Genomic DNA, 14,745 nt, shown 5'->3' on the forward strand with positions numbered 1-14,745 from the left:
AGCATTCAGCTCAGATTCCCTCAGAATTCTATCAGATATACGTCTCAGAATTCCTTCAGTAAATGTTCTTCCCCCCAGCGTTATGTTTTTCAGACTTTTATACGTAATACTAAATTGCAATTGGTAGATCAAATAAAGTTGAACTTTTGGTGGTTTAGCATTTTTCATGTAGCCGAAAGACACATTATCTTATCGATGTAGCTTTGATAGTGCCCAGAATAACACCATAAAACCCACATATTTTTCACGAATAAAAAATCATGAAGTAGTACAAACATAAGTGGAGAAATCGTGTAGGGTATATCTGGATGAAATTTTATATCAAAACATGGAATGGTGAAGAACCTGTGCGTGCCAGTAGAATACCTGTAAGAACGAGACACTGAAAATGAACTTATAGTTGAGGTCGAAATACGTATCTGTCAAAGGATACAAATTAAAAGGAACAATACTTAAGACGATTTTCTTTTTGAAATCTGCAACATTTATGATAAGTTTACGAATGGTGAGTACGAAAAGAGAGTTTGTGGGGTACTGAAGGAAAAACTTAATTACTTTATTAGAAATCATTATCTGTGTAAAATCTAACTTCTACAGTATTTTAAGGACAGACTTGTTAGAATCCCATGATGGCTGCCACAATGGCCGACTTTGGCACCTACTCACGATTTCGAGGGCACAAATCTCTTCGTAAACAAAACCAGCGTATTTGATCTTCTTATTTTAAGCTTATTACAAGTGAGCAAGAACAGAATAATAAAAAGCACTGTTGTTTGAAGCTTGCTTCTTGAGATTTGTGCGTTTCAAGTTCTCATGCACTCTTCAAGCGGGATTTCATGACGTTTGTCCTTAAACTACATGAAATAACAAGGACCATGCATTGCATACTTTTAGGCGTTTATCGGGTTATATTTCTGCCCCAATTTATAAGTCCCTTTTGTATTCTTTTTGAGTGGTTATCATCTTTTTCACTTGTTTAGAGCTGTATTGTATCTGTACGGATCAGAATATATTGATAGCGTAGAAGTTGTGCTAAAATAGAACTCGAGAAAATTATCAGATATTGAGGACCTAAAAAGAAGAATTTTATTGGAACTACACCATAGACTTCCATTTTTTCGTCAAATCATGCTTATTTTATTGAAACTTGTCAATTAATAACAAATTTATTTAAAGATTTAAGGACAAGGTATTTGGAGTACATAGCTCAAATTTTCTAGAGCACCGTTTTTAGAACCATTGAACGGATCTGGATCAAAATGCATCACGCTGATGACAGCCACTGAACAATCAGCGTGATGCATTTACAGCCATACCCGTTCACCGGTTCTAAAAAACGGTGCTCTAGAAAATTTGAGCTATGTACTCCAAATACCTTGTCCTTAAATAGTGAGACACCTTGGGCGCTAACGGGTTAAACGAAATTTCTTCACATCGATATTAATCCTAACGAGGTAATTATGTCTTGAATTATAAATAACGTGAATTCTAAGGTGTTACTGTTTCTAGACAGACAATTACTGTAAATTCGCCTAGCTTACCTACAGCAGATCTAGTTGATCTGAAGATCAGAATTCTTCATTGATCCGAAGCAACGTAAGTGGAACATTTCAATGAATTCAAATAATAAGTTCTTACGTTCTAATGTTATAGTAGGAAATAGGTTGGAGCTAAAAGGAAGTCAAAGGAAGAAGATACCGTGAGCAAGTAGAAGTAGGAAGATTAGTGAACGAACTAAACATAAGTTGTTGAATGAGGAGTTGTTAATTTGAACTAATAATTAAAATGTTAGGAATTTTTTAATGCTCGCACATAAACATTAAGGAATCGGAATCCTCTGCTTTCTTCCTCTTCATTCCCGTTGACGGAGCGTCAACACGCGCCGTTGGGGCGAAACGACTAAGACTAATAGGGCATGTGTGCCATCAGTAATCTCACGCTCCCATATTCATCCTATTCGAAAACAAGCGATTACGGTACCGATTGACTCCGTTCTTTTTGTTTTCATGCATGGGTGTTCTTTTACAATAAAAAAAATACAAAAATAAGAAACGAAAAAGCGCTTCAATCATATGCTTAATGAGGGAATTAACATAGTAGTTTTCTGATTGATTCTGCGCTGATCGATAGCATTTTATTAAATTTCCTATCTTGGTACATGGGGGGGCTGAAGGCTGAAGGGTTTCCTACAGGTGGTTCCTGGAGTATGGTTCTGTAAAGAACTAATTTAAAGATGTTCAGGGTTATCCAAGAACTGAGATTATCCAAGGATTTTCTCGAGTAAGCGCCTTGAGATCTACAAGCGTAATCAATGCATTGTTGTTCCATCACTGCACTGATACGGTGCAATAACCTACAGGTCCTTGGAGCATTGTTTTGTAGAGACGTAGTTTTCAAAGATGTTTGAGACCTCCAAGAACTTCCGCGAATACTGTACTGGAACAGGCCTGAAAATCAACGAGCGTAAACAATTAACTGTTGCTACATTACTGATGCGGTTGTTCTGTAGAGTCTTGATTTCCAAGGATATTCTAGGGCATCCAAGAACTTCCGCGAGTAAGGCCCTAAGGTCTATAAGCGAAATCAATGGATTATTGCTACATTGCTGATGCAGTGTAACATCCTACAGGTCCATGTAGCATAGTTATGTAGAGTTGATTTCCAAGGTAATTGCTACATTGCTGATGCAGTGTAACGCCCTAAAGGTCCATGGGGAATGATGCTGTAGGGTCTTGATTTCCAAGGATGTCGTAGGGCATCTAAGAGCTTCCGCGAGTAAAGGCCTTAAGATCTATAGGCAATATCAACGGGTTATTGCTACATTGCTGATCCAGTGTTACATCCTATAGGTCCATGGAGCATGGTCTGTAAAGAACTAGACGCATGGTTCTGTAAACGTCTGTAAAGAAGCTGACGAATCTACGAAACGATACCAGAGCAACGAAGGACACCCACACTACTGTTCCGATGGTTCAACCCATTGAAGGATTCGTAGTAAACCGTTCGACGCAACAGTTTACAGAGGAACAATTGACACATTTCAATAAGGGGTTACGATATGCGGCTACTTCAAAGCCAGACGTGGAACAGATCATCGTGGACATGGAAACAGCGATCACCCAAAACGTTACCATCAAAGACCAAAATACAGCCAGGAACATCGTAGCAGACGCCATCAAAACAGGACAACGCAGTAAGGTAAATTCAGGCGAGACGAAAATTTCAACGGAACTTAACCCATTAACGCCCGAATTATGCCACAATCACAGTAGATGTCTGATTTTTTCTGGAGTACCTAAGCCCCATAAAAGAAAGTTATTGCAGTCATTTAAACGGAAATCTACGGTGAAATTTTCGTTTTATTACACAGTGGGGCATATGCACGTGAAATGTTGAAAAAATATTTTTTTTATTTTTTTTTTTGCGCAGCTACCTTATTTCTATGAGCTATGTAAATCTATTTTAGATGACTGATCATAGTTGATATTCTCCTAATAAAAAAGTTACAGTTTGAAATGTTCCAGAAATGGATTACATTAGTAATAACTAAAACAATCTGCTAGTAGCTTATCAATGGATAGTTTTCAACCGTTTTTAGCCATTTCAATATACATCATTCTAATAATTTTTATATGTAATGGGTTGATATTCGGCATTCTAGTAGTATATCCTGCCCACCGTATCCTTCTGGTTTTGCGAGCACGTGGCTCACCCTCTCCCGCGGGGATATCTTCGAGGTGGTGGAGGAATTCGTCTACCTCGGATCCTTACTGACGGCTGACAACAACGTGAGCCTTGAAACTCGGAGGTGCATCATCAGAGGTAGTTGGGCCTACTACGGGCTCCAGAAGAAACTGCGGTCGAAAAAGATTCACCCATGCACCAAATGCACCAAATGTACAAAACGCTAATACGACCGGTGGCCCTCTACGGACACGAGACATGGACCATGCTCGAGGAGGACCTGCAAGCACTCGGAGTTATCGAGCGATGCGTGCTAAGGACGATCTTCGGCGAAGTGCAGGAAAACGGTGTGTGGCGGAGAAGGATGAAACAACGAGCTCGCTGCACTTCACGACGAACCCAGCATCGGGAAGGTGGCAAAAGCCGGAAGGATATGATGGGCAGGGCATGTTGCAAGAATGCCGGACAACATGTCTGTAAAGTTGGTGTTCGCGACAGATCCGGTTGGCACAAGAAGGTGTGGAGCGCAGAGAGCACGATGGGCGGATCAGGTGAAGCGTGACTTGGCGAGCATCGGGCGTGACCGAGGATGGAGAACGGCAGCCACGAACCGTGTATTATGGAGAAATATTGTTGATTCAGTTTTATCTTGAACTTGTTGTTATACTAAATAAATGAATGAAATGAATCAACATCTCATTTTCATCTATCTCAGCTTCTACCGAAGCTCACAGTGGAAACAATTTCCACTGATGATACGTGATCGTATTTTACGGATCACGTAATTTACAGCTGCGGTTATATGGACCAGAGTCCTTTGTGTAGTTCTATTCTCGAGATACACAAGTTCAAAATTTCTAAGAATCATTGAAGCCGCCAAACGGGAAAACATAAACCAACTCATTCATCATCGGATAATAACTCTCCTGAACGAGCACGAAAAAGAGAGGAGAATGGAAGACGGTGCAACACGCCTCATTTTCCATGGTATTAGCAATACTTCCTAATCTGAGAATAGACCATTTTGCATTCAAGTCTTCTGGCCTCTAACCAAATTGCTGGGCGCTAGTTAATCAAACTACGTTCAATTTATCTATCTACAGCTATTTTGCATGAAGCTGACTAATCAGTAGGTCGACTCCAGAGGCACGTTCGACCCAAACGAATGTCTTTGAGATGAGAGTCACAATGAACCTGAGTAAAGATTACAAATTGATAGCACATAGTACGTTATCGAAAATTACGTTGTCATTAGTTCAAGTTGATAACTTATTATACTATACTATATTTTGTTCAGTATTATATTTAGTAAAATGAGACGGCGGTATCAACCTAGCTGGATTTGTTATCAATCAGTAGCCATACAGTTCTATTTCATCGTAAAATTAATTAATATTTGTTCAGAATTTTTAGAGCCCACTTGCGCCACCTAGCGGACAACCTACAACCAACTAGTTCACTATAGGATAGCTCTTCATGTCCTGGTCGACCTTATCGAAGTCAAAATTTTTCTATGTAGTCTGATTCTTGAGATACAGAAGTTCAGAATGTTTATAGCTCACTAGCGTCACCTAACGGATAAACTCAGAATATACTAGTTCACTAACCGTTAGCCCTTGATGTACTGATCAACTTTGCCGAAGACGAAATTCTTCTATGTAGCCTGATTTCCGAGATACAGAAGTTCAGAATTTGTAGGGCTCACTAGCGCCACCTAGCGGATAAACCTAAAATGGACTAGTTAACTATCCATTAGCCCTTGATGTCCTGATAAACTTTGCTGAAGACTAAATTTTTCTATGCATCCGAGATTCAGCAGCTAAGAATTTTTAAAACTCACTAGCGCTACCTACCGGAAAAACCTTTAACCAACTAGTTCACAATCGGATAGATTGTGATGCCCTGATCGACCTTGCAGAAAACGAAATTTTTCTATGTAGTCTGATTTTCGAGATCCAGAAGTTCAGAATTTGTAGGGCTCACTAGCACCCACAGAGCCCACTTGCGCAACCTAACCGATAAGCCTAGAACCAACTAGTTCACTATTGGATAGCTCTTGATGTCCTGATCAACTTTACTGAAGACAAAAATTGTCAATGTAGTCTGGTTGTTGAAAACAGAAATTAAGAATTTCTATGACTAGCTAACGCCACTTGGCGGATAAACCTAGAATCAACTAATTCAGTATCGGATAGCTCATGATGTCCTGACTTCTGATCGACCTTGTCGAAGACGAAATTTTGAAATTGTTCTATGTAGTCTGATTCTCGAGATACAGAAATTCATAATATTTAAAGCCCACTTGCGCCATTTAGCGGAAACACCTACAATCAACTAGTTCTCTATCGGATAGATGTTCATGTCCTGATCGACATTGCCGAAGACGATATTTTTCAATGTAGTCTGAATCTCGAGATACAGATGTCTGGAATTTTTAGGGCTCACTAACGCCACCTAGCAGATAAACCTTGAACCAACTAGTGCGCTATCGAGTAGCTCTTGATGTCCTGATCAACTTTGCCGAAGGCAAAATTCTTCTATGTAGTCTGATTCTCGAGATACAGAAGTTCAGAATGTTGAGAGCCCACTTGCGCCACCTAGCGGACAAACCTACAATCAACTAGTTCACTATAGGATAGCTGTTGATGTCCTGATCGAGATTGCCGAAGACAGAATACTTCTATGTAGTCGGATTCTCGGGATACAGAAGTTTAAATTTTTTTGGACTTAAAAGCGACCCCCAACGGTTTAGCCAAGAACCAACTAGTTCACTATCGGATAGTTATTCATGTCCTGATCAAACTTGCCGAAGACGAAATTCTTATATATTATCGGATTCTCGAGATACAGAAGTTTAAATTTTTTCGGACTCGCTAGCGCCACCTAACGGATAAATCTAGAACCAACTAGTTCACTATCGGATAGCTATTGATGTCCTGATCAACCTTGCCGAAGACGAAGTTCTTCTATGTAGTCGGATTCTCAAGATACAGAGATTTATTTTTTTAGGACTCACTAGCGCCACCTCACGAATAAACCTAGAACCAAGTAGTTCACTATCGTATTGCTCTTGATGTCCTGATCAACTTTGCCGAAGACATAATATTTCTATGTACTTTGGTTGTTGAGAAACAGAAGTTAAGAATTTCTATGACTTGCTAGCGCCACCTAGTGGATAAACCTACAATCAACTAATTCACTATCGAATAGCTGTTGATGTCCTGATCAACTTTGTCATAGACGAATTTTTTCTATGTAGTCGGATCCTCGACATACAGAGGTTCAAATTTTTTAGGACTCACTAGCGCCACCAAACGGATAAATCTAGAACCAACTAGTTCACTATCGGGTAGCTATTGATGTCCTGATCAACCTTGCCGAAGGCAAAATTCTTCCATGTAGTCGGATTCTCGAGATATAGAGGTTTAAATTTTTAAGGACTCACTAGCGCCACCTAACGGATAAACCTAGAACGAACTAGTTCACTTTCGGATTGCTATTGATGTCCAGATCAACCTTGCCGAAGACAAAATTCTTCTATGTAATCGGATTCTCGAGATACAGAGGTTTAAATTTTTTATGACTCACTAGCGCCACCTAACGGATAAATCTAGAACCAACTAGTTCACTATCGGATAGCTATTGATGTCCTGATCAACCTTGCCGAAGACGAAATTCATCTAGTCGGATTCTCAAGATACAGAGATTTGTTTTGTTTAGAACTCAATAACGCCACCTAGCGGACAAACCTACAATCAACTAGTTCACTATCGGATAGCTGTTGATGTCCTGATCAACTTTGCCGAAGACAGAATTCTTCTATGTAGTCTGATTCTCGAGATAAAGAGGTTTATTTTTTTAGAGCCCACTAGCGCCATCTAACGGATAAACCTAGAACCAACTAGTTCACTATCGGATTGCTATTGATGTCCAGATCAACCTTGCCGAAGACAAAATTCTTCTATGTAATCGGATTCTCGAGATACAGAGGTTTAAATTTTTTAGGACTCACTAGCGCCACCTAACGGATAAACCTAGAACCAACTTGTTCACTATCGGATAGCTCTTGATGTCCTGATCAACTTTGCTGAATATATTTTTTTTCTATGTAGTCTGATTCTCAAGATACGAAGGCGACAGTATTGTCAATGGCTGTTGACGAAATACCTGGCAAAGCACAATGTTTCGTGATCACTAGTGCCACCTACTGGAGCGAATACGTACTAAATTACGTACTATCGAAGAGTCCTTGATCTTCTCAACAACTTTGCTGAAGACACCAGTCTTCCAAAATGCTTCATTTCTCCGCAGTTATCGCAAAAGTTACTGATCTATAAATAGATCACTGGGCGTTCGATGCATCTGATCTATAAATAGATCACTGGGCGGAAATGGGTTAAAAAGAAACCAGTATAGTACATGGAGGCAGACAAAGGTAACGCAATTGTTATTATGGACAAGGAGGACTACGACGAACAAATGGCGAAGAAGATAAACGAAGGATCATACAAACATCTACGAGTAGACCCACTACCCGGACTAATTAGACTGATAGACAAGACCCTGAAAGGCTGAAAGACTGTAAACCCGTCATCGGAGAGGCTCGTTTGAAGGAAACAAATCCCATTCTTCCACGGATCAAAGGTCTTCCTAAAATTCAAAAACGGGCGGCAAAACGGTGAGTCGCTTAGGAGAGCGTCCAACATAGCTCTGGTCCTCACAAGTTCCTACCTCATGCTTCCACGGGTCAGCGATAACAAAGACCGCCAGCTAAGAGTTGTGTGCTTAGCTGGTAGTGCAGCCTGGACACTGTTGTCCTTCTGATTTCAGCTAGATAGAATAGAATAGAAGGTACGATCCGAGCGTCTGTTCACCAAGGAGGTGCGGCTCAAACAGCGTCTGTTCTGGCATCCAGCGGCTGAGTAAGAAACGTTGCACCACGCCCAGCTAGATCCATAAGCGTGGTCGTCCCAGTGTTGGTTGGGACGTTAAACAGAACTGGCACGATGGCCCTCCGGCGAGACAGGAGTGTTGGCGTAGGCCCAATAAGCCACCCGTAAAAATCCCCATTGCGAATAACATAGGAGAAAATACGACTCGATACAATCGGCAAAGACCCACGCGACGAAATAAGGACTACGATTGGAAACTTGGAACATGGAATTGCAAGTCACTAGGTTTCGCAGGATGTGACAGGATAATCTACGACGAACTACATCCCCGCAACTTCGACATCGTGGCGTTGCAGGAACTTTGTTGGACTGGACAGAAAGTGTGGAAAAGCGGGCATCGAGCGGCTACCTTCTACCAAAGCTGTGGCACCACCAATGAACTGGGAACAGGATTTATAGTGTTGGGCAAGATGCGACAACGTGTGATCGGGTGGCAGCCGATCAATGCAAGGATGTGCATGTTGAGAGTTAAGGGCCGTTTCTTCAACTACAGCATCATCAACGTCCACTGCCCACACGAAGGGAGACCTGCCCACACGAAGGGAGACCTGACGAGAAAGAAGCGTTCTACGCGCAGTTAGAGCAAACATACGATGGTTGCTCGCCGCGTGACGTGAAAATCGTTGTCGGCGACATGAACGCGCAGGTAGGAAGGGAGGAAATGTACAGACCGGTAATCGGGCGAAACAGCCTGCACGCCGTATCTAATGATAACGGCCAGCGATGCGTAAACTTTGCAGCCTCCCGTGGTATGGTAGTCCGAAGCACCTTCTTCCCCCGCAAAGATATCCACAAAGCCACCTGGAGATCACCCGACCATCAAACAGAAAACCAAATCGACCACGTTCTAATCGACGGTAAATCCTTCTCAGATATAACCAACGTCCGCACATACCGTAGTGCGAATATAGATTCGGATCACTACTTAGGGTCTGTGTCAATTGGCGAAATAAAATTAATTTTTACTTAAATTTGACAGTTCAACACTTAAACTTGACAGTTCTCCTAAGGAAATAATTATCGAACTGTCAAGTTTAAGTGAAAATTAATTTTAATTCGCCAATTGACACAGACCCTTAGTCGCTGTATGCATGCGCTCAAAACTTTCGACAGTTATCACCACGCGTCGAAGTCGAACGCCGCGGCTCAACATCGAGCAACTTCGTAACGTAGAAGTGGCTCAAGACTACGCGCAGCAGTTAGCAGTGGCCCTACCAACGGAAGAGCAGCTTGGCGCAGCTACACTTGAAGATGACTGGAGGGACATCCGATCCGCCATAGGTAGTACCTCGGCTACAGCACTAGGCTTCGTGACTCCGAATCACAGAAACGACTGGTACGACGGCGAATGTGAACAGTTGAAAAACGAGAAGAATGCAGCATGGGCAAGAATGCTGCAACACCGTACGAGAGCGAATGAAGCACGTTACAGACAGGCGCGGAACAGGCAGAACTCAGTCTTCCGGATGAAGAAGCGCCAGCAGGAAGAACGAGATCGCGAAGCGATGGAAGAGCTGTACCGCGCTAAGGACACACGAAAGTTCTACGAGAAGCTGAACCGCTCGCGCAGAGGCTTTGTGCCACAAGCCGACATGTGCCGAGATAATCACGGGAATATTCTCACGAGCGAGCGTGAGGTGGTCGACAGGTGGCTGCAGCATTACGATGAGCACCTCAATGGTGACGTTGCAAGTACCGAAGGTGGCGTGGTAACAGATCTAGGCGTATGTGCACAGGACGAAAGACTTCCGGCCCCTGACCTTCAAGATATTGAGGAGGAGGTTGGCCGGTTGAAAAACAGCAAAGCCGCTGGAGCAGATCAACTACCAAGCGAGCTTCTAAAATACGGTGGAGAAGCACTGGTGAGAGCACTACACTGGGTCATTACCAAGATTTGGGAGGAGGAAGTATTACCGGAGGAATGGATGGAAGGTATCGTGTGTCCCATCTACAAAAAGGGCGACAAGTTGGATTGCGGGAACTATCGCGCTGTACTGAGCGCTGCCTACAAGGTACTCTCTCAAATGTTATGCCGCCGTCTATCACCGATTGCAAGAGAGTTCGTGGGGCATTATCAGGCTGGATTTATGGGTGAACGCGCTACAACGGACCAGGTGTTCGCCATCCGCCAGGTGTTGCAGAAATGCCGCGAATACAACGTGCCCACACATCACTTGTTCAATGATTTCAAATCGGCGTACGATACAATCGATCGAGAACAGCTATGGCAGTTTATGCACGAATACGGATTCCCGGATAAACTGATACCTACGATTGATCAAGGCGACGATGGATCGAGTGATGTGCGTAGTTCGAGTATCAGGGACACTCTCGAGTCCCTTCGAATCTCGCAGAGGGTTACGGCAAGGTGATGGTCTTTCGTGTTTGCTGTTCAACATTACGTTAGAAGGTGTAATAAGGAGAGCAGGGACGAGTGGTACGATTTTCACGAAGTCTGTTCAGCTGCTTGGTTTCGCTGATGATATTGATATTATTGCTCGTAAATTTGAGACGATGGCGGAAACGTACATCCGACTAAAGAGTGAAGCCAGGCGAATCGGATTAGTCATTAATGTGTCGAATACACCAGCAGAGAAATTCAGAGGCGCATTATGGCAGGAAATCGTGCTTACTTTGGAATCCTCAGAACTCTACGATCGAATAAAGTTCGCCGTAACACGAAATTAACTATCTACAAAACGCTGATTAGACCGGTCGTCCTCTATGGGCACGAAACATGGACCCTACGTGCAGAGGACCAACGCGCCTTTAGAGTTTTCGACCGGAAGGTGTTGCGTACCATCTACGGCGGAGTGCAGATGGAAGACGGGACTTGGAGAAGGCGAATGAACCACGAGCTGCATCAGCTGCTAAGAGAACCAACCATCGTCCATACCGCGAAAATCGGGAGGCTACGGTGGGCGGGTCACGTCATCAGGATGTCGGATAGCAACCCGACTAAAATGGTTCTCGAGAGTCATCCGACCGGTACAAGAAGACTTGGAGCGCAGCGAGCTAGGTGGGTCGACCAAGTGGAGGACGATCTGCGGACCCTACACAGAGTGCGGAACTGGAGACAAACAGCCATGGACCGAGTGCAATGGAGGCGGCTACTATGTACAGCAGAGGCCACCCCGGCCTTAGCCTGATCGGTAAGGTAAGTAAGTACTTTATACTTGAAGGGCTACAGCTCGTAGCGATAAGTCTACCACTACGCCGAATGAAGCATTTGCCTCCACTACTGGTCTCGGTCCTGAGCCAATTGCATCCAGTCGCAGTCGCCCTGAACGTTTAAAGTCCTTGAGTCCTCCTCAACTGTAAAAGAAAACGCGAGCGCGGCCTTCCACAAAGCCGATGGCCCCTTCCTGGTTCTCTGTTGAATATGGTTTTAGTTTGTCGTTCCTCCGGCATACAAGCTACATGCCCAGCCCACCGCAGCATGCCGTGTCTTCGCTTTCCTATATCCATCTTACGCTATGTCTGAACAAGATTATAAAAATTCAATGTACATCGGGTTTCTTTCCACAGAGCGTCAGAATTTCGGTCGGAGTATGTCGGGGCATGTTGCTCCCATTTGGACACCATACATTCAACGCAAACGTAAGTTATCAGCGATTGTTTGTCTTTGAACTCCACAATGGTAACATCGATTGTCCTACTCTTTTAGGTGAAATTCCTTTAAATATTCCACCACGACGAATCTTTGAGTTTGAGTTCTTTTAAAGTAGTTGGTGCCTAACTTCAATGTCAATATGTTGTCTAAATAATAATGAGTAATTAATCTACTAAAGTGGTATCCTATTTTACAGATTCTTCAAAAAATAAAATAGAGTGGAACTCATATTTAATTGCTTTTTATTTAATAAATAGATTTTGTTTGTGTTCGTAGTTATTAGATAGTAAATGCTCAATATCAGTGTGATCTTCGTTTTTCCTTTTGTCTGCCTTATGAACAGAACATCGTTGAATCGGTAGAAAGAATGGAACATGTTAACGTCCCATCAGCTGTTCACTTTCCTGTTGTATCAGATTTGATAGAATACGTTGCTAGCTAATAAGCCTTGAATAGATATATTCTGAAACTGATAAAACTAACAAATCACCTGCAGGTTCCATCATGCATACAATTTAGTTAAAACATGCCTAATACTCGATATAAACATAGTCAACGCTTTTTAACCCCCGTTGGCAATCCTTCTGCGCAGTAAGAAGCTGGGAAGTTGTCTTTCCGGTTTCCGTAGTCAACGAAGACAAAATAACAGATTATTTTCCTTCTAACAATTTCCGAAGAGACTACTAACAGAGAAGGAAGTGTTGGCAACTTGAAAACAGGAACAACATCACGTGGTACTTAGAACAACCTTTTCTGCACAATGTAGAACACGCAAGCTAGAAAGAAGGAAAATGCGAAGAACAGCAGTATTTTATCGGTGCACTCCCGTCGGCCATATTTCTTAAGCAGTTTGCCCGACTGCGAGATGGTTCCGGCCGTATTCAACAACTCATCCCGAGTTCCTTCCACGCTGCTGCTAGAGGAGATGAGCGTCTCGAGGGTGGCGGCGCTCTTGTGGGTGGTCTCCGACAGCTGCTGTGATATCGAGCGCATCCGATCGGTGACGCTTTCCTGCTGCGATAGCAGAGCGGACCGGTTTTGCTTATTGTTGGTGGAGGTGCTACTGGCTCCTGCCGACGACGATGCCGGATGTCGCTGGCGAAGTTCGCTTTCTGGACTGAGGGCGAAGAGTTCGTCCTTTTGTTGCTTCTCTATTTCCAACATGGTTGATATGTTTGCTTTGCGGAATGCTTGAAGTGTTCTGAAAGCACAGATGAAATCAAATGGGAGCGCAACATTATCGAAAGGCACCATCTTTACATGTCCATTATATTATCAAATGTCCTGTATGCGATAGGACTTTATGCCAAACGACACGCAAAACTTACTTTGAGAACTGCTCCCGATGCTGGTCCACTTCTTTGAACACGTCCGGATCGCCCTCATCCCGGGCCCAGTCGTCCAGCCGTTCGATGCACTTCCTGAGCGCTGCGATCTTTCCCCGGCCGGCCTCGTTCAGAGTGTCGAGCTCGGCTATCGATCCACGGAATGCAAGAATATCCTGTAGGCGAGATCGATGAGTTTGTACTGAATTACAAAAAAAAAACTTTATTATCCTACCTGAATAATCGCCTTTGCGTGCAGATTGTTGTCGACGATGTCCTGCCGGATCGATGACAATGTGTACTTGTGCGATTCCATCGTTGTTACGGTACTTTTTTGCCAAGACCGCCACTGGAACGGATGCGCTGTTGCCCGGTACAAACGTATCGCGAGATTCGGTCCTGGAACAACTGTTAAGTTCACTGAATTTTTACATTACATTGCCAAGAAAACTTTTTTCCATCCGCCAGTTACAGTGACACATCACCGAATTTTGTGTTTTTGTTTTCGTTCGTTTTCTTTGTGCTTCGCTGCTGCTGCAGCAGATGCATCTGTCATTATAAGGCGGCGTGCTGGGTAGGCATGTGAGCCGTCACGTTACACCGTAGCCACCAGCATATTCTGAATATATTCTGATTACACCGTACAGAATTTTAGAATACAGCCTGAATTGGGTTCTTTAGGGGTATCCAGATCATTGCATAATCGAAATCTCCGCACAAACATTAGCCAAAATCCAAAATTTCATCATTTTTGGTGCCCGGGAACTATTTTTAAAATGGAATTGGCTTCTTTAGCGATGTTGAGATAATATACCGCATTTAGTTCACCACTGGACTGCGCACTGAGTCTTCATAGATGCGAAAACGTAAATAAAACTGCGCGATTGCATCAAATCAAATTGATGTCTTCGGCGCACTATTTCTTCGATGTATGCTGAATAAGTGCTCTGAAGACACCAAGTTGATTGGATGCAATCGCGCACTTCTATTTGCGTTTTCGCACTCGTGAAAACTAGTGCGATAGTCCAGTGGTGAACTAAATGCGCTATACCATCACAGACAAACAGACGTACACGCAGAAAAATATCTATACGTTAAACCTAAAAACGCGTCTATTTGCTTTTACCATTCTTGTATGCATTGAATCAATTTATATCTTTATTTGATTCTA

At 43.0% G+C, this 14,745-nt stretch overlaps 1 protein-coding gene across 1 annotated transcript; it reads right to left on the minus strand.

The window, feature by feature from the left end:
- Window positions 1-12,474: 12,474 nt before the first annotated feature.
- On the minus strand, window positions 12,475-14,081 carry LOC115256111 (vesicle transport protein SEC20). The gene is made up of 3 exons (XM_029854367.2): window positions 13,810-14,081; window positions 13,578-13,750; window positions 12,475-13,450 (listed from the first exon to the last, which is right to left on the minus strand). Exons 1-3 carry the CDS (start codon window positions 13,888-13,890, stop codon window positions 12,988-12,990), a joined length of 717 nt encoding a protein of 238 aa, XP_029710227.1. The 5' UTR covers window positions 13,891-14,081; the 3' UTR covers window positions 12,475-12,987.
- Window positions 14,082-14,745: the final 664 nt, after the last annotated feature.

The sequence above is a fragment of the Aedes albopictus genome, chromosome 1 (assembly GCF_035046485.1).
Source record: "Aedes albopictus strain Foshan chromosome 1, AalbF5, whole genome shotgun sequence".
Taxonomy (NCBI): domain Eukaryota; kingdom Metazoa; phylum Arthropoda; class Insecta; order Diptera; family Culicidae; genus Aedes; species Aedes albopictus.